Source organism: Nycticebus coucang, chromosome 6, assembly GCF_027406575.1.
Source record: "Nycticebus coucang isolate mNycCou1 chromosome 6, mNycCou1.pri, whole genome shotgun sequence".
In the NCBI taxonomy this organism is placed as follows: Eukaryota; Metazoa; Chordata; class Mammalia; order Primates; family Lorisidae; genus Nycticebus; species Nycticebus coucang.
The window spans coordinates 3,395,598-3,422,896 of NC_069785.1; the positions used below are offsets into that span (position 1 = coordinate 3,395,598).

Here is a 27,299-nt window from a genome sequence, read left to right on the forward strand (position 1 = left end):
TGAGCCGCGCCGCCCGCCGTCCGCGGTCACGTGCCGGCCTCTGAGGCCGCGTGGATCGCTGGGGCGACTCCGCCGGGCGCCAGGCAGGAAGGGAGGCGGCCGCCGCGGCATTCTTAAAGGGACCTGCGAGAAGGCGACGGGCGCCGACGGCCGGAAGGAAAATGGTGAGTTTTCCCTGGGAGGGCGGAGGCTGGAAGCTGGGCCAGCCATTCAGCCGGCCGTCCCTGTTTTCCGGAGCCGGCCGCAGCGGGCGGCGCCCCGGGTGGGTCTGCGGCCGCTTCCGCCCGGCTGCCGGCAGCGCCCCCGGGCCAGAGACGTGGTCGCCGCGCGGGGAAGGCGGCCTCCTCCAGCCAGCCCGGGGTCGCGTGCAGCCGCAGGCGCGGCGAGGGGCCCTTCCCGTGGGGGGCTCCGGCTTCCGAGCTGCAGGTGGGAGCGGCGGGCCGGCCCCAGCGGAAGGCTCCCGGAGCGCCGGCTTCCCTGCCAGGCCGTGGCCAGGCCTGAGCGGCCGGCGGGCCTCCAACACCTTCCCGCTTGAGGGCATCGAATTCTCTCGGCCTCGCCTTAGTTTCTTTCTCTCTCTCTCTCTCTTTTTTTTTTTTTTGGTTCTTCCTCAGCTTTCCACTGAGGATTTCTTCTTATCTTTGCTTTCTTGCCGTTGGAAACCTTTTTATTCAAAGGCTTTGGCGCTGGGCCTTAAAGTAATTGTCGCAAGCTTTAGTTTTCCTGGGTGTGGGAGCTTTGGCTTCCCTTCCCTTTTTTTTTTTTTTTTTTTGCAGTTTTTGGCCGGGGCTGGGTTTGAACCCGCCACCTCTGGCATATGGGGCCGGCGCCCTACTCCTTTGAGCCACAGGTGCCACCCCTGGCTTCCATTCTTGTATGGAATGGACCCAAGCATAAAAACAAAACGTATAGTTAAATCAAGGATCTTTTGGATACATTCCCTCATCTTTTTAGAAACAACAGCAGCCAAAACAGTGACCATCCCCCAACCCACTTCTGTCGAAGAGATTTTTCGTGGTCACTAAATCCAGTGGTCTCTTTTCCGTTTTTATCTTTTCTGACCTTTCAGCTGCTTTTCAGGGTGTTGATTCTCTCCTTTTTGGAGCATTCTCTTCCCTTAATTCTTCCCTCTTGGCTTCTGGACACAGAGCTCTTGGTTTTCTTCCTGCTTCTCCTGTTGGTCCATCTGTTTCTCTTGCAGGTTATTCCCTATTTCCACGACAGTACACGTAGGAGTCCCATACTGCATCCTAATCCTTCATTTTTCATTCTGTATTCTCATCTACATTCATGACTTCAGTTAACACCTGTATTCAGATGACTTGTGAATTTGTAGCTGAGACCTTGCTTCTGCAATCCATTTCAGATCTATATGTTGCACTGTTTAGTTAACATTCCCTGAGAAGCCTTTCCCCTCTTGGCTGCCTCAAAGCCACCTCCATTTGTCCAAAATAGAACTCATGCTCTTTCCCCTTAAATGTGGCCTTTTCTCCATGTTTGTAACTTTTTTTTTCTGCAGTTTTTGGCCAGGGCTGGGTTTGAACCCGCACCTCCCGTATATGGGGCCAGCACCCACAGAGGCCACCCTGTTTGTAACTTTGTGAAAGTTTGTGCCATTTAGTCTGGTACACCAGCCAGGAACCTAATAGTCATCTTGTTAACTCTTTTATCTTTTTTTTTCCTTTATCCATCTTCCAGCCCCTGCATGGTGCAGTCTGTCCCTAGCTCCTTTGTAGTGGCTAAGAGAGTGGGTTAGGAGAGGTTGCCTGGGTTGAAGCCTGGCTGTACTACCTATGTGACTTTGGAAAACATATTTAACTTTCCTAAGCTTAGTTTCTTGCAATATAGGTATAATAAAAGTACCCATCTCATGTGATTGGTTTGAGCATGAAGGTAAATCCATGGGACGGACGTAACTGATGCATGTTTTCTATTAGCACTGTGCTCATATTTCTCCATCCTCATCACCATGCCTTCTCAGCTACTTTGTTGTCTCTCATCTGGACTAGTCTTACTGGTTAACTAGTCTTGTTGAATTCATCCTGTCCTTCTGCCTTGTTATCTGCACATCACAGCAAATGTGATCTTTTGCAAACACGTTTCCCTTCCCCACCTTGCCTAAAACACCTTCATGGTTTCCCTTTGTTTATAGGATCGAAACCGAAATACAGTCTTTCCTTGATGTCCTGAGGAAATACCAAAGGCCTGTACCAGGGAAATTCTAAGCAATTGGTTCCAGGATCCCCCATGGTTAGCAAAATACACAGTTGCTCCAGTCCCTTCTATAAAATGGCGTAGTATTTCCATGTAACCAAACACATTCTCCAATATACTTTAAATCTTCTGTAGATTACTTACAATACCTAAACACAATGTCAATACTTTGTGAATAGCTACACTGTGTTGGTTTTTAGTTTGTATTGCTTTCTCTTGTATTGGTCCCCACCACCACCACCTGTCTCCCTCTGTCACCTGGCTAGAGAGCTCTGGAGTCACAGCTCACAGCAATCTCAGACTTTTGGGCTTAAGCAGTCCTCTTGCCTCAGCCTCCTGAATAGCTGGGACTACAGGTGCCCAGCACAATGCCCAGCTAATTTTTCTATTTTTAGTAGAGATGGGTCTTGCTTTTTGCTCAGGCTGAGCAACTCCTGAGCTCAGGTGATCCACCTGGCTTGGCCTCCCCGAGTGCTAGGATTACAGGTCATCGTACCTGGTCTCCGAAATATTTTCTGTCCTCTGTTGGTTGAATCCACTGATGCCGACTGTGAGCACTGGGACCTCTGTAGTCCAACCCGTTGTCTGCACTTGAATCACGCTGGCCTTTCGTCATTCTGCATGTGCCTTGCTCACTTTAATCAGAAGTTTCTCTGGACAGGTTCTTCAGATGACTTTTCAGGGAAGCCTTCTGTCACCTTGTTCTTCACTAGTCAGATGAAGGGTTCACAGCGTATCTCCTTTCTAGCCCTTTCATAGGTATAGTTGGCGTATTGTAGCCTGATTACTTTGATGTAGATCTCTTTTTCTACTAAACTGATGTAAGCTCACCCAGGACAGAGACCGTATCTGTCACTTACTTTTTATGTTGATTGTGTTGCTAGCCCTTAGCATGATGCTGGCACTCATTAAATGTTCGTTGTGTGGATAGACCAATCAACCAACACTTGAGCTCGACTCTGCACTGTACTTTGTGTGACATTTACCATATTGAGTTGTTTTTATGCTCATCCTTGAGTGCTGCTGACTGTAAGCAATTAGTTGGCTGTGACTGAGTCCTTTATTGAGTTGTTTCTATGCCCATGCTCTACTGCTGCTGACTGTGAGCAATTAGAGGTGGCTGAGCCTGAGTCCTTTATTGAGTTGTTTTTATGCTGGTGCTTGAGTGCTGCTGACTGTAAGCAATTAGTTGGCAGAGCTTGTGTCCTTTCTCTTGTAGAAAGGATTTTTTGGGCTTATTGGGGTATTGGGAGGGGTAAAAATGCAAAGATGAGCTATGAAAATTGAATCACAGCATATTTTTTGCTTGATTTCTGTTCCTTACAACATGAAGCTTAAGCAAGTAGCTGTATCAGAACTGGAAGATAAGACTTTTATGGTAAATTCGTCTTTTCCTAAACAAAAATTTAGAATACTTGTTAGTTTTGCTAACGGGTGAAGTCAGATTGGCTGCATGTTGATAGTTGAAGCACAATACTGTTCTTTATTTCTATGTGTGATTTAAGTTTTACTGGTATCAAAAAAAGGGAAAGATTTTTATGTGCTTGCTTGTAGTAATACATGTACCACTAAAAGAAGAATACTTTTGATCATTCCCTGCCAGATTTCTGGGGGAGGTTCTGTAACATTCTTGCTAATTTCTTAAAGATTTTTTTAGCTTTTATATATTTTATCTGGTTTTGCTTTTGTATATTCTTTCATTTCCCTTTTTGATGCGTAATAGTCTATGTCATGGGTACATGTGATATTCTGATGTGGGCACACAGTGTGTAATGATCAAATCAGGGTAATTAGGTCTCAAAACATTATTTCTTTTTGTTGAGAATGCAAATTGTCTAGCTGTTTTGAAATTGACAATAAATGATTATTATCTGTAGTCCCCATACTGTCCCTTCTCCCTGTATTTCTGTACCATTTCACCAGCCTCTCTCCGTTGGCCCCCCCCCCCCCGCCCTTCCCAGCCTCTGTAGCTCTCACTCCGCTCTGTCTTGGTGAGACCAGTCTCTTTAGCCCCCACATGTGAATGGAGCACATGCCGTTGATCTTGTGCCCAGCTTATTTCACTTAACAGAGTGTCCTCCGTTTTGATGTGTGTTGCTGTGACAGGATTTCATTCTTTTTTATGTCTGAATAATACTCATTGTGTGTATGTGTCATGGTTTGTCTGCTCATCTGTTCATGGACACTTAGGTTTTTCCAAGTCTTGACTGTTGTGAACAGCACTCCATTAACATGGGAGTGCAGCTACCTCTTCATATGCTGATCCCCCCCCCTTTTTCCCCCGATGTATGCTCAGCAGTGAGGTTGCTGGATCACATGGTACATCTATTTTTAGTTTTTTGAGGTACCCCCTACTATTTGCCTTAGTGGCTGTCTTAAATTACATTCCCATCAACAGTGTACAAGTGTTCCCCTTTCTCTACATCCTGGCCAGCATCTGTTACTTTTTCTTTTCTTTTTACTTTTTTTTCTTTTTTGAGACAGTCTCCCTGTCACCATGAGTAGAGTGGCAACATAGCCCACAACAACCTCAAACTCCTAGACTCAAGTAATCCTCTTGCCTCAGCCTCCCCAGTAACTAGGACTACAGGAACCTGCCGTTATACCCATCTAATATTTCTATTTTTAGTAAAGATGGGTCTTATGCTTGCTCAGGCTGGTCTCAAACTCCTGAGCTTAGGTGATCTACCTGCTTACGCCTCCCAGAGTGCTGGGATTACAGGTGTGAGCCACTGCATCAGGCCCAATTTTTTTTTTTCTTTTTGATAATAGCTGTTTTAATTGGAATGAGATTATATCTCAGTGTGGTTTTAATTTGTATTTCTCTGATGATTAGTGATGTTGAACATTCTCTCACATGAGTATACCTGCATTTGTATGTCTTCTTTTGAGAAATATCTATTCTGGTCATTTGCCCATTTTTTAAAATTTTTTATTTATTTATTTTTTATTAAATCATAGCTGTGTACATTAATGCACCATATACTGGTTTTATAGACTGTTTGACACATTTTCATCACACTGGTTAACATAGCCTTCCTGGCATTTTCTTAGTTATTGTGTTAAGACATTTACATTCTACATTTACTAAGTTTCACATATACCCTTGTAAGATGCACCGCAGGTGTAATCCCACCAATCACCTCCCTCTGCCCCCCTCCCTTTCCCCCTTCCCCCTATTCTTAGGTTATAACTGGGTTATAGCTTTCATGTCATTTGCCCATTTTTTAAATTGGTTTGTTTGTTACTGTTGAGTTGTTTGAGTGTCTTATATAAGGGTGCCAAAATATATACACACACATATATATACATACACACATTTTAGGAAAAGAAAAAACTGTGTTAGATTTGTAATACAAATCTAATTATAGATGACTTGAGTCATGTTTGACTTCTGCAATTACAAGAGGTGCTCAATGTGACTTGTATTCATTTTGTGTTATTGGCATATAGTGAATATTACAATTTGAGTGGTTTTTTTCTTAAACTGTGTATACACTTTTTGGTACCCTGTGTGTATCCTGGTTATTGACCCTATTGGATGGTACTTTGCATATATTTTCTTCCCTTCTGTATGTTTTCTCTTTGCTCTATTGATTGTTTCCTGTGTTTTGCAGATGTTGTTTTTAGCTTGATGTGATCCCATTTGTCTATTTTTATTTTTGTTGCTTATGTTTTTGAGGTCCCACCCCAAAAAGTCTTTATTTTCTTTTAGACAGAGTCTCACTGTTGTCACACTGGGTAGAGTGCCATGGCGTCACAGCTCACAGCAACCTCAAACTCTAGGGTGTAAGTGATTCTCTGGCCTCGGCCTCCCAAGTAGCTGGGACTATAGGCACCCGGCTATTTTTCATTGTAGTTTCATTTAGATGGGCCGGGTTTGAACTCGCCAGCCTCAGTGTATGTGGCCAGCGCCCTATCTACTGAGCTACGGGCGCTGCCCCTCACCCCTCAAAAAATTTTTGCCCAGACCCAGACCCGCATCCTGAAGTGCTTCCTTCTAGTAGTTTCAATCGTTAATACATTCTGCGTTGATGTTTGTATGTGGTGATTAGGGGTCTGATGTCATTCTTCTGCATATGGATATCTAGTGTTCCCAGCACCATTTATTGAGTGTATCCTTTCTTTAATATATGCTTTTGGCACTCTTGTTGAAAATGACTTAGCTGTAAATATGTGGATTTACTTTTGGGTTCTCTGTTCTGTTCCATTGGTTTTGTGTCTGTTTTTATGCCAGTGTCATACTGTTTTGGTTACTATTGCTTTATAATATATTTGGAAGTAGTGCGATGTCTCCACCTATGTTCTTTTTACTTAGGATTGTTTTGGTTATTTGGGGTCTTTTGTAGTTCTATATAAATTTTAGGATTTTTTTTCTGTATTTATGTTTTGATAGAGATTGTATTGAATCTGCAGCTCACTTTGGACAGTTTAATGATATTAAGTCTTCTAATTCATAAGCATGGGATCTTTCCACTTTTTGTGTGTCCTCTTTAAACTCTTTTAACAGCGTTTTATAGTTTTCATTGTAGAGATCTTTATTTTTGTAGCTATTATAAATGAAATTATTTTCTTGATTTCTGTTTTGGATTGTTTGCTGTTGGTGTACAACACACATATAAATGCTACTGGCTTTTTTTTTTTTTTTTTTTTTGAGACAGAGTCTCTCACTTTGTCACCTTTTGTAGAATGCCATGGTGTCATAGCTCACAACAACCTCAAACTCTTGGGCTCAAGTGATTCTCTTGCCTCAGCCTCCCCAGTAGCTGAGACTACAGGTGCCCACCACAACGCCTGGCTGTTTTAGGGACGGGGTCTCAGGCTGGTCTTGAACTTCTGAGCTCAAGTGATTCTTCCCAGAGTGCTAGGATTACAGGCATGAGCCTCCGCGCCCGGCTTTATGCTACTAACTTTTTAATTTTGATTATGTTTTCTCCAACTTTACTGAATTCCTTTATCTGTTCTAAAAGTTCTTTGGTAGAGTCTTAAGGGTTTGTTTTAAGTATGAGATCATATCGTTGGTGAACAAAGATGGTTTGACTAATTCCTTCTAATTTGGATGCCTTTTATTTATTTCTTTTCCCTAATTGCTTTGGCTAGGACCTGCTTGTACTATGCTGAGTAGAAGTAAAAGTGGGCAGCATCCTTGTCTTGTTCAGTTCTTTTTTTTTTTTTAATTGTTAAATCATAGCTGTGTACATTAGTGCAATCAAGGGGTACAATGTGCTGGTTTCATATACAATCTGAAATATTCTCATCAAACTGTTCAACGTAGCCTTCATGGCATTTTCTTAGTTATTGTACGTAGACATTTGTATTCTGCCTTTAGTAGGTTTTGCCTGTACCCATTCTAAGATGCACCGTAGGTGTGGCCCCACCCATTGCCCTCCCTCCACCCTAACTTCCCCCCTCCCTTCCCCTTCCTTGGCCCTTTCCTCATAGTCTTGTGCTATAGTTGGGTTATAGCCTTCATGTGAAAGCTATAGTTTAGCTTCATAGTAGGGCTGAGTACATTGGATACTTTTTCTTCCATTCCTGAGATACTTGCTAAGAAGAATATGTTCCAGCTCCATCCATGTAAACATGAAAGAGTTAAAGTCTTCATCTTTCTTTAAGGCTGCATCATATTCCACGGTATACATGTACCACAATTTGCTAGTCCATTCGTGGGTCGATGAGCACTTGGGCTTCTTCCATGACTTAGCAATTATGAATTGGGCTGCAATAAACATTCTGATACAGATGTCTTTGTTATTTGTGATTTTTGGTTTTCTGGGTGTAAACCTAGTAAAGGAATTATAGGATTGAATGGCAGGTCTATTTTTAGGTCTCTAAGTATTCTCCAAATGTCCTTCTAGAAGGAACGTATTAGTGTGCATTCCCACCAGCAATGTAGAAATGTGCCCTTTTCTCCACATCCACGTCAACATCTCTGGTTTTGGGATTTTGTTATGTGGGCTACTCTTACTGGGGTTAGGTGATATCTCAAAGTAGTTTTGATTTGCATTTCTTTGATGATTAAGGAGAATGAGCTTTTTTTCATGTGTTTGTAGATCATTCTTTAAAGAATTTTCTCTTCAAGTCCCTTGCCCACCCTGAGATGGGATCATGTGTTCTTTTCTTGCTAATACGTTTGAGTTCTCTGTGGATTCTGGTTATTAGACCTTTACTGGAGGTATAACCTGCAAATATTTTCTCCCATTCTGAGGGCTGTCTGCTTGCTTTACTTACTATGTTCTTTGCTGTGCAGAAGATTTTAGTTTGATCAGGTCCGTGTATTTTTGATAACTGCTTCAATTGCCTGGGCTGTGCAGAAGCTTTTTAGTTTGATCAGGTCCCAGTAGTGTATTTTTGATACTGCTTCAATTGCCTGGGGAGTCCTCCTCAAAATATTCACCCAGGCCGATTCCTTCAAGAGTTTTCCCTGCACTTTCTTCAAGTATTTTTATAGTTTCATGTCTAAAGTTTAAATCTTTTATCTAGTGAGAGTCTATCTTAGTTAATGGTGAAACATGTGGGTCCAGTTTCAATCTTCTACAGGTTGCCAGCCAGTTCACCCAGACCATTTGTTAAATAGGGAATCTTTTCCCCACTGGATGTTTTTAATTGGCTTGTCAAAGATCAAATAACGGTAAGCAGCTGGATTCATCTCTTGGTTCTCTATTCTGTTCCAGACATCTATTTCTCTGTTTTTGTGCCAATACCATGCTGTTTTGATTACTATTGATTTATAGTACAGTCTCAGGTCTGGTAGTGTGATTCTTCCTGCTGTGTTTCTATTGCTGAGTAATGTTTTTGGCTATTCGAGATTTTTTTCAAGATCTTTAAAATATGACAATGGAGCTTTAATAGGAATTACATTAAAATTATATGTTGCTAAAGTTTCATAGTTCTCTTTGTAGAGATCTTTCACATCCTTTGTTAGGTATACACCCAAATATTTCATCTTCTTTGGCACTACTGTGAAAGGAATAGAGTCCTTGACTGTTTGTTTGGCTTGGTTATTATTGGTATACATAAAGGCTACGGATTTATGGGTATTGATTTTGTAGCCTGAGACATTGCTGTATTCCTTGATCACTTCTAAAAGTTTTGTAGTAGAATCCCTAGTGTTTTCCAGATATACAATCATATCATCTGCGAAGAGTGAAAGTTTGATCTCTTCAGACCCTATGTGGGTACCCTTGAGCGCCTTTTCTTCCCTAATTGCAATGGCTAAAACTTTCATTACAATGTTAAAGAGCAATGGAGACAATGGGCAACCTTGCCTGGTTCCTGATCTAGGTGGAAAGGATTTCAGTTTAACTCCATTCGATATGATATTGGCTGTGGGTTTGCTGTAGATGGCCTCTATTAGTTTAAGAAATGTCCCTTCTATACCAGTTTTCTTAAGTGTTCTAATCATGAAGGGATGCTGGATATTATCAAAAGTTTTTCAGCATCAATTGAAAGAATCATATGGTCCTTATTTTTTAGTTTGTTTATGTGCTGAGTTACATTTATAGATTTATGTATATTGAACCAGCCTTGAAACCCTGGGATAAATCCCACTTGGTCGTGGTGTATAATTTTTTTGATGTGTTGTTGGATTCTGTTTGTTAGGATCTTATTGAGTATTTTTGCATCAATATTCATGAGTGATATTGGACTATAATTTTCTTTTCTTGTTGGGTCTTTCCCTGGTTTGGGGATCAAGGTGATGTTTGCTTCGTAGTAGAATGTGTTGGGTAATATTCCTTCTTTTTCTATATTTTGGAAGAGGTTTAGTAATATAGGTAGTAGTTCTTCTTTAAAGGTTTGGTAGAATTCTGACGTAAAGTCATCTGGTCCTGGGCTTTTCTTTTTTAGGGAGATTTTGTATAGTTGATGCTATTTCAGAACTTGATATAGGCCTGTTCAACGTTTCCACTTCGTTCTGGCTAAGTCTTGGTAGCTGGCGTACTTCCAGGTATTGGTTGATTTCTTTCAGATTTTCATATTTCTGAGAGTAGAGTTTCTTGTTGTATTCATTAAGGATTTTTTGAATTTCTGAGGGGTCTGTTGTTATTTCATCGTTACCATTTCTGATTGATGAAATTAGAGATTTTACTCTTTTTCTCATGGTTAGGTTGGCCAAAGGTTTATCTCTTTTATTGATCTTTTCAAAAAAACCAACTTTTGGATTTACTAATCTATTGTATAATTATTTTATTTTCAATTTCATTAGTTCTGCTCTGATTTTGGATATTTCTTTTCTTCTGCTGGGTTTGGGGTTGGAGTGTTCTTCCTTCTCCAGTTGCTTGAGAAGCCCCATTAAGTTATTAACTTTCTCTCTTTCCGTTTTCTTGAGAAAGGCTTGCAGTGCTATAAATTTTCCTCTTAGGACTGCCTTTGCAGTATCCCAGAGGTTCTGGTAATTCGTGTCTTGATTGTTGTTTTGTTCCAAAAATTTGGTGATTTCCTTCTTAATCTCGTCTATAACCCGTCTATTCTTCAGCATAAGGTTGTTTAGCTTCCATGTTTTTGTATGGGTATGCAGGTTCCTGTTGTTATTGAGTTCAACTTTTATTCCATGATGATCTGAGGAGATGTAAAGAATAATTTCTGTTTTTTTAAATTTGCTGAGGTTAGATTTGTGGCCTAGGATGTGGTCGATTTTGGAGTTCTGTGGGCTGATGAGAAGAATGTGTATTCAGTTTTGTTGGGGTGAAATGTTCTGTAGATGTCTGTTAAGTCCAGATGTTGAATGTTTAAGTTTAAATCTAAAATATCTCTGCTTAGCTTCTTTTTGGAGGATCTATCCAGCACAGATAAAGGGGTGTTAAAGTCTCCAACTACTATAGAACTGGAGGAAATGAAGTTGCTCATGTCTTCTAGAGTTTCTGTTAGAAATTGGGGTGCGTTCTGGTTGGGTGCATAAATATTAATAATTGAAACCTCATCATATTGAGTATTATCTTTAACAAATATGAAGTGTCCATCCTTATCCTTCCTTATTTCGGGTGGTTTAAAGCCTGTTGCATCTGTGAATAGGATTGCAACGCCTGCTTTTTTCTGCCTTCCATTTGCTTGGAGTATAGATGACCATCCCTTCACCTTGAGTCTATATTTGTCTTTTAAAGTAAGATGTGATTCTTGTATGCAGCAGATATCTGGCTTGAGTTTTTGTATCCAGTTAGCCCACCTGTGCCTCTTTAGAGGACAATTTAAAGCATTCACATTAATTGAGAATATTGATAAGCCTTTCAAGAGTCCGGTGGAATTTTTTATTTTTATTTTTTGTAGAGACAGAGTCTCATTTTACTGCCTTCGGTAGAGTGCCACGTTGTCACAGGACTCACAGCAACCTCCAGCTCTTGGGCTTCTGCAATTCTCCTGCCTCAGCCTCTCGAGCAGCTGGGACTACAGGTGCCCACCACAACGCCTGGCTGTTTTTTGGTTGCAGTTCAGCCAGGGCTGGGTTTGAACCCACCACCCTTGGTATATTGGGCTGGCGCCCTACTCACTGAGCCACAGCCACCACCCAACATTTTTAATCCTTTTGCGACTGTGGAAGTTGGAATTTGATCAAAATTTTCTGGGTGGGTTTACTTTTGTGGTGGAGGATTACGCTGGTCTTTATGGAGGATAGGTCTGAGAATATCCTGGAGAGCTGGTTTAGTTATGGCAAGTTTCTTCAACGTGTGAATGTCATTGAAGTGTTTAATTTCTCCATCATTAAATGAAGCTCATTTTAGCTGGGTACAGGATCCTGGGTTGAAAGTTATTTTGTTTTAGGAGATTAAAAGTCGATGACCATCCTCTTCTAGCTTGAAAGGTTTCAGCAGAGAGATCTGCAGTTATTCTAATATTCTTGCCCTTGTTGGTGATGGTTTTCTTTCGTCTGGCTGCTTTCAGAATTTTCTCCTTCATATTAACTTTAGTGAAATTGATTATGATGTGTCTGGGGGATGTCTTATTTGGGTTAAGTCATGCTGGAGTTCTGAAACTGTCTGCTATCTGAATTTCAGAATCTCTTGGTATGTCTGGAAAGTTCTCCTCTATAATCTCATGGAGAAGAGACTCTGTGCATTGTGAAGCCACTTTGTCGCTTTCAGGGATCCCTATAAGACGAATATTGGTTTTCTTTGAATTATCCCAGAGTTCTCTGAAAGGGTGATCTGTTTTTGCCCTCCATTTCTCTTAACTCTTTGAGAGTTTGGGAGCATTCGAAAGCTTTGTCTTCAATTTCAGAAATCCTTTCTTCTGCTTGCTCCATTCTGTTTCTGGGGGATTCTACTGTGTTTCTCAGATCTTTGAGGGCTGCAACTTCTTGTCTTGATGTGTGAAAATCTTTGGTCATTTGGTCTTTGAATTCGTTGAATTCTTGAGATATCTTTTGGGTTACTGTTTGGCGTTCTAAATCGATCTTATTTGCTATCCAGATTCTGAATTCGATTTCTGACATCTCAGCTATTTGTTTGTGCATGGGATCTTGTGCTCTGTCTGCCCCATTGATCCTTGGGGGAGTTGATCTACTCTGATTATTCATATTGCCAGAGTTTTTCTGTTGATTTCGCCTCATAATTGTTTTTCACTGTTGCCTCTGGCTGTCCTCAGAGTTGGGGAGGTGTCTCTCCAAGATTAGACCCCAGCGGGATCACTCTATTGTTGCTGGATCTTTGTAGGGAGTGACCCTGTGTAGTTCCTCTGGGGCTGCCCCAGCCAGGGAGTTCTGATTGTGTAGGCAGCTCCGTAGTGTGACACACCCGGATCCAGGAACAGGGTGGGAGGTGGTGTGGACGGTTCTGGGAGTGCCTGGTGCCCAGTGACCCTGACACAGAGAGCCCAAGGCTCCAGCAGTCTCTGGCCAGGAGAAGGGCTCTGCGCAGAGGCAGGAAGGGCTCCGGAGGGCACGCGGCTACCAGAGTCCCTGTCCAGATGAATGGGCTAGTGTGGAAGCTGGGAGGACACAGGAGGGAGGACGCAGGGTTGCATCGTTTCTGCAGTTCCTGGTCCAGCATGTGGAGGCCCCGTGGGCACGGGTCAGGGGTCGCGGAGCAGCTCCTATGGAGGTCTGGGCGGCACCAAGCCCAGTAGTTTGAGGTTGCTATGAGCTGTGACTCCACGGTACTCTACCCAGGGCAAAACCCCGAGGCTATAGTTTGCCAAAACTGGTCTCACTCTGCCCCTGAGGGTAGGTCTGTAAGGTGGCTCAGTCCCCGCATTTAGGCTGCTCTGTCACTAGGTTACTAGCTCCCACCCGATCCTTGCTGTGCGACCCTGAGGGTGGAGCTTGCCAGGGCAGTTCTCTCACAATGGCTCCCTGCGGTCCACTGCCGAACACTATTAGCTCCTTCCTGGTCAGCGGCTCAGTCTGGGGCTGTAGACAATGCCCAAAGTTCTCCGCACTCCTGGTCAAGCTCTCCCCATGGCAGTTCAACTGAGTGCCAAGTCCAAAAACACCAAAACAGTTCACAGATAAGGCCTTTCCTGTTCGCAGTGTCACTGCTGCTTGTACTTAAACGGCTGCCGGCGGGATTAGGTCCATCGAACACACACAACCACTTGCCAGTTTTCCACTTTGAGCTCCTCTTGGGGTCCAGAAGTCCCTTGCTGACTCCCTGTATCCTCAAAGGGATGATTATAGGCAGATCCCACCAGCCAGAGATGCCTGGAGTCTTATCTCCCCAGTCTCAACAGTGCCCAGTTGCAGGGAAGCTGTTACTTGGCTGCCATCTTGCTCCACCCCCTCAAAACACGGACTGTTTCAACTACCTTGTTTTAAAGAAGACTTGTTCAGTTCTTAAAGGAGGGGATTTCAGGTTTTCCCATTCAGAGTGATGTTAGCTGTGGGTTTGTCATATATGGCCTTTATTGTTTTGAGATGGGTTATTTCTATACCCAGTTTGTTGAGGGTTTTATCATGAAGAGATGTTGAGTTTTACTGAATGCTTTTTCAGCATCTGTTGCACTGGTCATATGATTTTTGTTCTTGATTCTGTTCATGTGATATATACCATGAATTGATTTGCACGTCTGAAACCATCTCAGTTGGTCCTGCTGGATAGTCTTTTTGATGTGTTCTTAGGTCCAGTTTGCTAGTATTCTGCTGAGGGTATTTACACCTGTGCTCCTTGGTGACTCTGGCCTGTGGTGCATCCTTGTCTGGTTTTGGCATCAGGGGAATGCTGCCTTGTTCAGTAGCATTTCCTCTTCTTCAGTTTTTTTTGGTAGAGTTTGAGTAGAATTGGTGTTAGTTATTCTTTAGATCAGGTGTCCTCAAACTGTGGCCCGCAGGCCACATGAAGCAGTGTGAATTGTATTTATTCCCGTTTTGTTTTTTACTTCAAAATAAGATATGTGCAGTGTGCATAGGAATTTGTTCATAGTTTTTTTTTTTTTTAACTATAGTCCGGCCCTCCAACAGTCTGAGGGACAGTGAATTGGCCCCCTGTTTAAAAAGTTTGAGGACGCCTGCTTTAGATGTTTGGTAGAATTCAGCAGTGAAGTTGTCAGGCTTTTATTTGGGCTCTTGACGGGAGACTCACTACTATTTCTCTATAGTTATTGGTCTGTTCCAGTTTTCTCTTCATGGTTCAATTTTTGCAGGATGTATGTGTCTAAAGTTCATTCATTGCTTCTAGATTCTTTTTTTTTTTTTTTGTAGAGACAGAGTCTCACTTTATGGCCCTCGGGTAGAGTGCCGTGGCCTCACACAGCTCACAGTAACCTCCAACTCCTGGGCTTAAGCGATTCTCTTGCCTCAGCCTCCCGAGTAGCTGGGACTACAGGCACCCGCCACAACGCCCGGCTATTTTTTTTTTGGTTGCAGTTTGGCCGGGGCCGGGCTTGAACCCGCCACCCTCGGTATATGGGGCCGCCACCCTGCTTCTAGGCTCTCCACTTGATTGGCATGTAGCTGTTCATAATAGTTTCTAAAGACCCTTTGCATTTCTGTGGTGCCAGTTATGTCTCCTGATGTCTCATTTTATTACTTTAGTATTTTACATCTCCTTAGTCATTTAATTAAGTTATAAAATGTCATTGGTCTTTACTCTTACAGTTTATTATTTATACTTTTATTATTTGTATTGGGCTTTTTACCCCCACAATTGTGAGAACCCAAAATGAACCAAGTTGTTGCTACTTGCAAGTGTAGTAAGATGACTTTCGCATTCTTCCTGCACTATACAAAAATATGATACTTGCCTTTTTTTCTTACAGTGCAGGGTGATCCTTAGCTTTTCCCATATTCTTCCCTACCCTCCACTTCTGAGGAAATTGCACATTATTATGTGTCTGGTTTTTGAGACAGTCATTAGCCAAAGGACAGCTGAGATTTACCTTGCATTTGTAAGATGAACAAATGTGTATGACTGACTGTTTAGATCCCAAGGTTAGTTGGTTTTACAGTTCTCTAAAGTGTTCATGTGGGTTTTTTTTTTTTTAATGCTTTCGTTTAATTGACATTTGGTGAATGTCAGTTTACCCTTTTTAAAGGTATTAGGTTTTATAACTTTAACATGTACATATACCGAAGTCATGTTATTTTATATGTGATTTTTTTTCTTCTTTTATAGAGTGAGTCTTTGGTGGTTTGTGATGTTGCTGAAGATTTAGTGGAAAAGCTGAGAAAATTTCGTTTTCGCAAAGAAACGAACAATGCTGCCATTATAAGTAAGCTAAAAGTGATTGCCTCAAAGTTACATGGTCTTAGTTTGCTTTTTCTTATTCACATTGAATAAACTGAACATTGTTGTGCATAGACCTTTAGAAAGTAATGTTGTCTCTTTAGTTTCACACTCCTCCCCCAAAGATCATTTTTCAAAATAAGTAACAGCTAATTCTAGTGTCACAGAACAGAGGCGGAGTGTCCTGCTGCCTCCCTATAGTTCTCTCAGTCCCCTGCACAATTCTAGATGGTCCCCTGGGGAATGAGGATTCCCGTTTGTGGTCACTTATCTAACTCCATCCTTCTTGGGAGACTTAAAAATAGCCTGGCCGTTCATCCTCAACCAGAAATCTTTGCTTCTGGCTAGGCGTGGTGGCTCATGCCTGTAATCCTAGCATTCTGGGAGTCCGAGATGGTGGATCGCCTAAGCTCATGGGTTCAAGACCAGCCTGAGCCAGAGCAATACCTCGTCTCTAAAAATAGCCAGGCTTTGTGGCAGGTGCCTACAGTCTCAGCTACTTGGGAGGCTGAGGCAAGAGAATCACTTGAGCCCAAGATTGCTTTAAGTTACAATGTCACAGCACTCTACCCAGGGTGACCAAAAAAAAAAAAAAAAAAGAAATCTTTGCTTCTACCTTAAAATGGTGAAGTTCAACATTATATGTAAAGTGACTTTGGGGCTAACTCCAGTTCTACACCTGGACTCTAGTTTCATGTAGAGTACTTTTAAGTGTCACTGTCTTCTGAAAATGGAAGGAATGATTTGCATGTCACCTCTTTCACTGTGAGCTGTATCCGAACTCTGAAGATGTTTCTTACATTAGTAGGTAATATTAATATGTGGGTAGTAATCTGGAAAGGTAGAGAAGGATGAGAGGGTGCAGACGTAAAACTCCGTATGGACGGCACTCAGCAGAGGTGCGCCAGCGGATGCGACTTAATCAAGTGGCAGCTTGTCATGAATCTGGTTTTATTACAAGTAAATACTATGATGTCAGTGTACAGTTCTTAGAAGTGAAAATGGCTGTCAGTGCCGACACTGCAGAGGATAAAGCTATTTGAGATTTGATTGTATCTCAAGGAATTCCATGAAATGAGGACAGAACCAAACGTGGTCAACAGACTAATGGGGTGGAATAGAGACATGGATTGTTTAAAGTTACTGAGGCTGGCTTTGGGTTTCATTAGACAAATGCCACTGCTGCTTGGGTGTTTACTTTCTCAGAATGGAACACACCATGAAATCCTCACTCTGGACAACGGGGAAGTTTGAGGTTTCTTCATCCTGATCCTGGGTCCACTTTTTCCTCGCAGTCAAACGGTGTTGTGTAGACACCAGTCTCCATCACAGTAAACCTTTCAGACTGTTTGCTGATTATCTAGGAAGTTGTGTTTGAGTTACAAAGTTCATATACACAGGAAATACCAGGAGTTGACATAGAGTTCTAAATAAGCAAACCAGGTCTTGGAAATTGTGGGTAAAGGCTTTTAAAAGCCAGCTGCTTAGAAAGCAAAACTGGCTAATAGACCATAAATTGAAACTGTGACTGAATTGTGTGCATGTGTTTCTTGATGTTTTAATTTTAGATGTCCCCTGAAAAGCTGAGACTCTGTGAGTTGGGTAGATCGAGGTCACATTACAATCACAGTTTATATTTTTATTTGTTTGTATTTTATTTTAGTGAAGATTGACAAAGATAAACGCCTGGTGGTGCTGGATGAAGAGCTTGAGGTTTGTTCACTGAATTAAATACAATTTTATAGTTAAGCAATTTCTATTACTCCAAAGACTGTATTATTTACATGTACTTCTAAAATGACTCCTGAAGCTTCTTTAAATACATACTCATTACGCATGAAAAGCATGTGCTGATTAATGGTAAAATGTTGTGTTGCTAACTTAATTTCCTTCTTTAATGAAATGCAGTGTAATAACTGGTAGAAGTTAGGGCTACATATGCCCAATAAGAAGTGAGTCAACTTTGTAACTTGATTCTAAATTGCTTGGCTAGTAAGTAAAGCCTAAAACCCTACAACTTCAGTATTTGGTTTAACAAATTAAGTAACTAATTTAGAGTAAAAAGAAATTAATTTTCTTTTCTGAAATTAGATACTGTTTCCTCTCTAAGGTGTCAGCTTGTGCCGTCCAGGGTTTCTTGGCACTGGAGTGTGAGCACAGGCTCTGCCTTGCAGCCCAATGCCTGGTTCATGGATGGAACCAGACCGAGTGGGCTGCGGCTGTGATGGGACTGAGAGTCAAGTGACTCCAGCTTCTGTGTGGTTTAGTGAAGTGCAGTTTGACTGTGTGGCAGGTAGTAGTGAATCTATAACTGTGAGTAGAGGGGCGCTGGGTGTTTCTCTTAAGGACTTACGGGTAAGACAAGGTTTAAAGTTGCTTTGTCTGTGTTCCCAGGGCATTTCACCAGATGAACTGAAAGATGAACTACCTGAACGCCAACCTCGATATCCTTGTCTCGGTGCTTTAAAAAGATTTGTTTCTTGGGCAGCGCCTGTGGCTCAAGGAGTAGGGCGCCGGTCCCATATGCCAGAGGTGGTAGGTTCAAACCTAGCCCCCGCCAAAAACTAAAAAAAAAAAAAATTTGTTTCTTTACTGGTCAGAATTTCATTTATGAGCTCATTTGCTAAGCTTTTATAAGACACATGGTTTAAAAGATACGCTTCCCTGTCATGATCACAGACAAAATACTTAGGCGTATGTTGAACTAAAGGAGGAGAAAAGTTGATGTATTAGTGGGATGAAGATGAATCATTTTGTAAACAGTTCTGTTTATTATATACTGTATATAGATAAAAATTGGGAAGGAAAAATCTAAATTTAAAAACATTTCTTTTTGGGAGATTGTATGATTTTATAACTTATCTTTGGGGCCCATTTGTAATTTGGAAGAAAGATAATGGTGGAGGCATGGCCTGAATCAGTAGGACGGTGCTCTCAGGGTGTGGTGAGCACCTGCCTCAGAACAGTAACTTTAGTTTCTTTAACTTGAGAAAAACCTTCATAGTGTATAGTTACAAATACCAACACGATGATGGGAGAGTTTCATACCCTCTGTGCTTTATTTTCTCCAGTCCTGTTGGTAAGTAAATTTCTTTAAATGATGCATATTTGGCTCTTAATCCAATTAAACTATTTTTATACTAGGAAAATTTCATGCTACTTTTAAAGACAAAAGGTGTTGAATAACTTAAATTGAGGAGGGTGCATCCTTGGAAAGAAGTTACTGTAAAACATCATCTCTGGACTTAGAACTTGTTTTTTTCCCCTAGGATAAATTCCTAAAGATGTAATTGTTGAATCAAATCATACATACATTTTAAATATGTTGAAATGAAATGACATTTTTAGATATCAGAAGTATATTTCCTTATATATTTTAATCTTGGTTATAAGTATGTGAACTTCATATATAATCATGATACATATTTGTGTTAATCTTCTAAATGGTAATTACCAGTGATGTGCCTATAATCTCGAAAGTGGTGCCAGGGCAGCTTACTTTGGGTGTTAAAATGGGTTATTGGCATTTAAGGATGCTGTTAGCAGAACTGCTGCTACAAGCCTACAATAAAGGCCTACTGGAGTCTTCTCTGAACATTATTATTTGTGTCATTTACTTAGCACTTAAAAGATACTACAGTATATTTTCAACTTAATATGTATGCAGAACATAACTTCTTTTCAAAACAGATTTCCCAGCCTGCTGGGCCATACCAAAACCAGTATACCAAAATCTTACGTTTTAGGCATCCATAAAATTAATATATATAGTGTCAAAATTAAGATAATGCTGAAAAGTTCTTAAGTGTTTGTAAGACTTGAAAAGTTAGGCTCTATTGAGGTCTCAAGTTGCTTATTTTTGCTGACCCATAGACTTGTTTATTTATAATTTGTGTCTCTTTGTGCAGGCCGTATGCAGTACATAAGACTCAAAATGCAGACTATGCACACACTATACATTCAGTAGCAAAGGAAATCCTGACTGTGTCATTTTAAAAAATAACAATGATGGAAACCCATCACTTTTTCAAAATCAACATCTCATTTCTACACTAATCTCTCTTTTCCAGGATGTAAGCCTGAACAACAGATGATGTATGCTGGGAGTAAGAATAAGCTAGTCCAGACAGCTGAACTCACCAAGGTGGTATTTCTGTTTGACTTGCTTGTTGAGATAGTATTTTCCCTTAGTGTGTAAAGCAGTAGCTAAAATAGTCTGAAGGGTAAGTATTTTTTGTGCTGGTGAAGGTTTATCGTACTAGAGCAATAAGTTAATCAAAGCGTTTTGTTAGTTGGAAATAGACTGATGGAAAACCAAAATGTATTTTTTTGAATGATTAAGTTGATTAGAAGAAATCACTTTCTAAATGTAGGCAACTTTCGAAAAGCCACTGTATGGATTGAATCTATTCAGGGTTCTTCATTTCTCATAATGTAATTTCTGATGGATAAAGGTCAGCATGAAGGCTGCTCTGAGCCTTTTACCACAGTCCAAAATGAACCAAGTTTGTGCTGGTTCCTTTCTATTACACAGTTGTATTGTTTCCCAATATGAAATTAAATTGTTAAGGATATTAATAATGTTAGACATTCTAGATGTGAATACTTCCTTGAAGATTTAACATGTCCCTGTTGTTTTATGTTATTTTTGAAGTTAAAAGGTTACGAGAGTTAACTTGCTCTCTAACTTTAACTTGTCCATATTAGTTTAAGTTGAAAAAGCATGTAGGGTGACGCCTGTGGCTCAAGGAGTAGGGCGCCTGTCCCATATGCCAGAGGTGGCGGGTTCAAACCCAGCCCTGGCCAAAAACCACAAAGAAAAAAAAAAAAAAAAAGAAAAAGCATGTAGATAGCATTTAAGATTTCGAAATAGAATTATTACTAACATGGTACGAAACAGTATTTCCTTTCAGGTTTTAATTTAAGAATCTGTAGCATCTGTATTTTCCCCTTGAGTGCTTAATCATCAACTCGGGGACTGGAGTGCCTGCTGCTTTCCCTTTGCCCACATGATTGTCCTTGTTACCAGCACTGCAGAGACATTACTTTTTCCTAACTTGTACCATAGGAAGACACTGGCGTTGCTTTGAGGGGTTGGGTAGTTAAAAAGGAACTCTGTTTACTGCCTCAGGTCCTGGGTGTGCCCTAAAGTGCTTGAGTCAACATGTTAACCATTTAGAAGTTACTTTTACAAATAATCCTGAGTTTTTACAGGATTAAAACCTCACCAATCTTGTGAGGTTGGTGGTGGTGGTCCCGTTCTGTAGACAGGGAAACAGGTTCAGAGGGTGAATGACTTGCCCAGAGTTGCATAACAGTAAATGACAGAGCTGTTATTTAAACTCACATCTGGCTCCAAATCCCATCCTTTCTGCTATGACACATGGTCTCTTTCTAGCTATTATTCTTCCTGGGCCTATCTTAATTCACCTTCTTGCTGGAGACTTGTAGCTGTGGGCCTTTGTTCCATCCTTATCAACAGTCTGCATCTGGGGTTAACATCTGACACAGCTGTGGAGGACCTCAGGTCTGAACTAGATTGATTTTAGAAACAATTGAGGGGTCTCTGCAGATTTACAGAACTGTTCTTTTAGAATGTTTGTAGATTTGTGCTTTTAAGAGAGTTTTGGCTTTCTGCAATCTTGGTTGCTGAAATTTGGTTACAGTATTTAGAATTTAAAAGAAATAAGTATTGCCTTATGATCAATATGAAAAGAAACAGACTTTGGGCTGTGCCTATGGCTCAAGGAGTAGGGCGCTAGCCCCATATACCAGAGGTGGTGGGTTCAAACCTGGCCCCGGCCAAAAACTGAAGGAAAAAAAAAAAAGAAACAGACTTTGGTATAATACTCAATTATATAATATGTTTTTTTTTTTTTTTTTTTTTAAAGAGTGTCAGAGTATGACCTAAGTGTTTTTCCTTAAGGTATTTGAAATAAGAAATACGGAAGACCTAACTGAAGAATGGTTACGTGAGAAACTTGGATTTTTCCACTAATGTGAACTTCTGTGTTTCTGAAGTATTTATGTATTAACCTGACCATACTGGAATCAGACATAAATACTTATTTATGCCTAAAAATGCACTGTTACTTACAAGTTTGTTTTCTGCAGTAAAGAAAAATTGTTCATTTGTGCAAAGTTTGAACCAAGAGGAAATCATCTTCCTAGTAATGAAACCTGGTGAAGTGTCTCCTGCCACTTGCCCTGCTCTCTCCAGGGACGCTTTGCACTCTTGTGACTAACTTCTATAACCTAGAGTTCAGAATGTGTTACTCTTTACAGACACCATTGGAAAGTGGATATTAGATTGTAAGAGACAACAGTTGCCTCCTTTTGACAAATACTGGATATTAGCAGTTTATGTATGAAAATAACACATTATCACATGTCAAATCATTGAAATTAATTTAGGGTCAAAGACTTGAATGATCCACTATTGAGCCATGAGTAATTTACGGTAGTGTGACTTGCACTATGAGTACATTTCTCATCAATTCTGTGTCTTCTTTGGTTTCCTGTCTTTTTTTAATCATGTCTAGAAACTGGGTTCATCACTCACTCATTCTTAAGATCTGGGAGTTAGATTTAGGTTTTCTTGTTATGGAAAGTAGCATCTTAGTCTTAGAAACTGGTGGGTGGTAATAATCAAGGGCTTCATTCCTGGTTATGTCATTTCTAAATAGTTTTAAATGTAGGTGAATAATACTTTATTTATAAAGCACCGCCTACTGTCCTGTGAACACTAATTACTTTAAATGTGTTAATACTGTGCCTTTGATTTGTTAGCTTTAAAGTTAGTTTAAGACTTTTACACTGCCAGTATTCCAGATTTGGTGAAATTAATACTTTTTAAAGGGTCCAAGTAAAATAATTTTTTAATGTGTATATCTGAAATTTGTAATAAAATCAACTTCCTATTATTTTAAAATTCCAACTATCTGCTTGCAATGGTGAATCACATACATGGCAGTTGGGAGCTATAAATTTGGGTATACTTGTGATTAGTTTTGTGCCATGGGGTGGGGAATTGTTTACCTTAAAACTTTGGCTATAGTTAATAACATTAACTTATTAGTGGAAATCACATTTTACATCCTAAATGTCAGGAGATAGATATTATAGACTGGAGACTTGAGTGGCTAATGTAAGTCTTGTTAGACAATGGTAACCTTGGGATAAAGCAGGGATTCTACTACTTGGCACACTTTTAAGAACATACAAGTAACCGTTTAACATTAATTTGATAATAGTTTTGATAATAGATCTAGAGGCTCTAAAGACTAACCAAGTTTGGTGGATGAATTCTTTTTTTTTTTAAGCCAAATTTTATTTGAATTTAAAAACAATGCTTATGAAACTTTAAAAGTTCCAAAGGCCAAAAATTATTGAAGGTCCATACACAGATAGGTAGGTGCTGGCTATGGGTGACCCAGTCACTAAAGGCTTGTTTCTGTGCATTCTCACTCTAGCAAGCTTAGCGATAAAAGTACCTACGGCTTTTACCATTGATCCGCTAGAGTCCAGTGGTTCTCAACCTGTGGGTCGCGACAGGAACTGTATTAAAGGGTTGCAGCATTAGGAAGGTTGAAAACCACTGTGCTAGACAAAACCGTGGTGTCAGAGAACTATTCCCAGAGCCATGATCAATAACCCCAAAAGGAACAGGCACTCAGGGAGAGCCAAGCATCGTAGGCTCATCCTCAGGTCATGCACGTGGACAGGCCGTCTGTGATCGTCTTCCAGTTTTCTGGAGGTTTCCTGGCTATATTGGATGCACCTCCTTTTCTAGCAGAAGACTCCACTTCAACTTTGTTGGGTTGCTCCTAGCTCACCTATTTGAGTTTGAGTTGTTACTGGATTTGCAATAGAACACCTGGTATAAAAGCATCTTTTTAGTTAAAAAGTCAGAACTGGTACCCTGAAATAGCCAGACGCCCTTCAAGATGAAACGTCTTTGATGAATTCTTACATTGACAATATTTTAGTCATTTCAAAACTAGCAAAGACGTTTTTTATGTCGGCATATTTTCCATTCATATGTTCTTTTTATTTTTGAGTTTCTGTGCCAACTTCAATAAAGAGGTAAAGATAGTTGGAATTTTCACAATATTGAATAGAACATCTTCTGTCCCCAGCGCTGTTAGGCTTCACAGGAAGTTAGTTGGAGTTGAGCAAGTGTTGGAGTGGGTATTTGTTTGCGTTATTGAATGGAAAGGGTCTTTGGTCCCAATCTCCAGAGAGTGAGAAGACTCACCCAGCAAGTTAACAATTCTTCAGACAGGTACTTTGATAATGGAAATAACTTGCTTATAGTTCTGTGAAATGCAGATGGAACAGAGTGGGGCATCCAGTGTTTAGAATGAAGGAGATGAGAGTGTCGCTGGTTCACAGCAGGGAGAGGCTGCAGGCGCTGCGTTGTGCGTTTCTGACGAGGTCCTTATTTTGTCTCGCATGTCTAGTTTTGGGGTTTTTGTTTTTTTAATTCAAAGTCCTCTATGCTATCTCAGGTAATATTGACCTGGTGTATGTGGCACTCTTAGTTCCCCTATTCTTTTAACAGGAGCAGAGAGCTGTAATAGACCATGCTTTCTAAGCTTGCCCAGACTCTTATCAATAGCGTATTTTGCGAGATCACATCTTGAGGTTCTTCAATCATCAGGACATTGTTATTTCGTATGTCCTATAGAAGATTTCCAAATCCCGTGCTTTACAGTGTTCTCAGACATTTATGTGGATTTCCCTTTCCTCTAACTGAATTTTGTGTTCTTTTAAGTATATTTCTTATTCAGTCTCTTTTCTGCCTCCCCTCAAATAGTAACTCCAGATTTCATAATGCCAGTCTTCACATTCCATATCTTTCTGGTACAGCCATTCCCCTACAGCCTTAGATTTTATCTTTGTGTCAGCAGCTTTTTTCCCCGGGACCCTTCTTCACGGTCTTCTAAGTCAATGTTAGTTTGGGATTGTTGGCCTTGTATAAGTTCTGCAGAGCATCCAGTGTCAAAATAGGACCAACTAATAATCACAGTATTACTTAGTATAGGCTTTGTGACAATGTAAATGACATGTGAAGAAAACTGTTCTCAGGTTACTATGCTGAAATTCCAAAATGTCTGAGTTTTGAATAGTAATCACCTTGTTCTGGTTTTGAAGCAAGTACGTTCGGAAAAAAGTTGGTTGACTGTTTTTGTTTGACTTCTAAAATAAATGTTCAAATTGTCTATTTCTAAAAAGTTTACTAAATGCCTAGGGCAGTTGAACATACTCTTGTTTAAGAGGGTGTTGCTAAATTTTTTATTGTCATTATTGAAATCTGTGTGGCAAAATACTTGTCAGCACTTTTCCCTCCCTTTTTATCTCCTATTTTCAGGAGTCAAATGCAGCCATAAACTGTATCCTTGTCTGACACTTTAACTACATTTCCAGTTAGGGGAGTTTATTGCCAAATTAAATTTGGCTGTTTTATCCCCACCAACATACATACTAAGATGGTGTACTTAGAAAGTGTTTGGACTACTTTTAAAACCCCAGTGATGTTACTAATCCGTATGTGGACTAGTGATGAATAGCTATTTTCTTAAGAGTTTAAATGCTGACATTTGGTGGAGTAGAGAGTAACTTGGATTCTGTCAGTTCAAGTATTCTTAGTACAGTTGCTTCCTTAATTGTCCTTAATAGACTGATCATACTGGAATCTATATAGAGTTTGAGCCTTTACAATCTATGTGAAGATGTGCTTCAAACATTTCTGGACAAATCTTTTGTACTTCTGGAAGAATGTAATAAGTAATCTTCTAGGCCACTTAAATAGAATATTCTTGAGAAATTTGGTACCAAATTGAATATTCTTGAGAAATTTGCTTTCCTATTATGCCATTTGACATTTCAAATCAGTAATCATGTTCTTGTAATGTTATGACATGAAGCTTGTGATAGAAACTGTATTTTATTGTTTTTTGGAATATAATTCATAAACACATAATTACTTGAATATTGTTTGAGATCACTGCCATGTCAGGGCAGTTCCCGCTGAGTTAGATAGTCCGATATAATCTCATTCAGGAGGCTTGAAACACAGGTGACTTCATCTTGTGAATCTAACCGTTCTGTCGCTGCGTATCCAGACCAACACCTGGCACGGCTTCGTGAGCTGTGGTTTCGGTCTCTGCTCGCTCATTCTGCATGTTTATTTTGGACAGTCTTTTGTTAAGCATGGTGCTTGTACTGATTTAAATAAAATGTTAACGTGAAAGTACTTCTGGCTTTTTATTTTTTACTCGCCTCTTCCCTCCTGATACCTGCCTGGCTCGGTTTGTGTGAACCACACACTGATCTAGCAGTTTACTCTAATCAGAAAAACTGAAAGGCAAAAATAAAACACAAATAACCTGGCAGCTTGGTGGAGGAAGAAAATATTGAAATTATAAAAATTTCAGAAGCTTGATCTGATGTTAAATCATTCATTGCTGGTGAGAGCAGAGGGAGTTATTTCAGATGGCGAAATACTAATGAAGAAATCATATGGGAGGTCCTTTTATTAAATATAGTTTGTCTTTATTTATTAGACATCCGTTGAAGACCCACCCTGTCCGTTACCAGCTGTGCTACCTGGTATGTGTTAATAGCTGTATGAATGAATACAAACCCCTGGTGCCTACGCTGAGAACCACGTCCTTGGGATTGCTGGTGGTGAAGCCCTCACAGTCTGTGGGGCACACCTGAGTGGATATGGCATGTTGTACAGTGTATTTTTAGCTGTGTTGGGGAGGCAGGGAGGCTGCAGATCTTACAGCTGGGCAGTGATAATCTTTTCTTCTTGCCATCTGCCCCCCCTGCTGAGGTTGTCCACTTAATTACAGGAAAGGCAAGGCTGAATTCCCAGGTCGCATCAGGAGCCACCCTGGAGAAGAGACAAAGCAGGGAGAGGATGGGTGTGTGTGAGAGAGGGAGGGGGAGAGAGTGGGCACTCTAAACTCACGACCGTACGACTGTCTGCACGGTGGTTGACACAGGTAGGAGCACGTCCTCTTACTCTGGCACCTGAGGCTGGCCCTCTCGGGCCCATTTCCTACCTGCACTGGACAGCTGTCTTTGTCCCTTTTGTGTTTCTATAACCAAATGCCTGTGACCAGGGGATTTATAGAGGACAGATGTGTTTCTTGTGGTTCTGAAGGCTGGGAAGTCCAAGACGTGGCGGCGTCCTCGTGTGGTGGCAGGCACAAAGGAGGGGCCTGTAGGCCCTGTGTTTTTAGCAGCTCTAGTCTGTTCATGAGCCCCCACCTGCCAAGCCCCTCCTCCCATCACTGTGGCATTGGGGATTGTTTCTAATGTGAATCTTGGGGGACACATTCAGACCGCAGCGACAGCCAGGCCTAAGTGGTCCCACAACTCTGCCTGGTAGAAATGCCCCAGCTGGGCGGCACCTGTGGC

General features: G+C 40.8%; 1 protein-coding gene across 1 annotated transcript; it reads left to right on the forward strand.

Moving 5' to 3' along the window:
• On the forward strand, nt 1–26,124 carry GMFB (glia maturation factor beta). The gene is made up of 7 exons (XM_053594337.1): nt 1–164; nt 15,756–15,852; nt 17,530–17,579; nt 18,261–18,310; nt 18,860–18,945; nt 19,937–20,010; nt 21,793–26,124. Exons 1-7 carry the CDS (start codon nt 162–164, stop codon nt 21,862–21,864), a joined length of 432 nt encoding a protein of 143 aa, XP_053450312.1. The 5' UTR covers nt 1–161; the 3' UTR covers nt 21,865–26,124.
• The last annotated feature ends 1,175 nt before the right edge of the window (nt 26,125–27,299 follow it).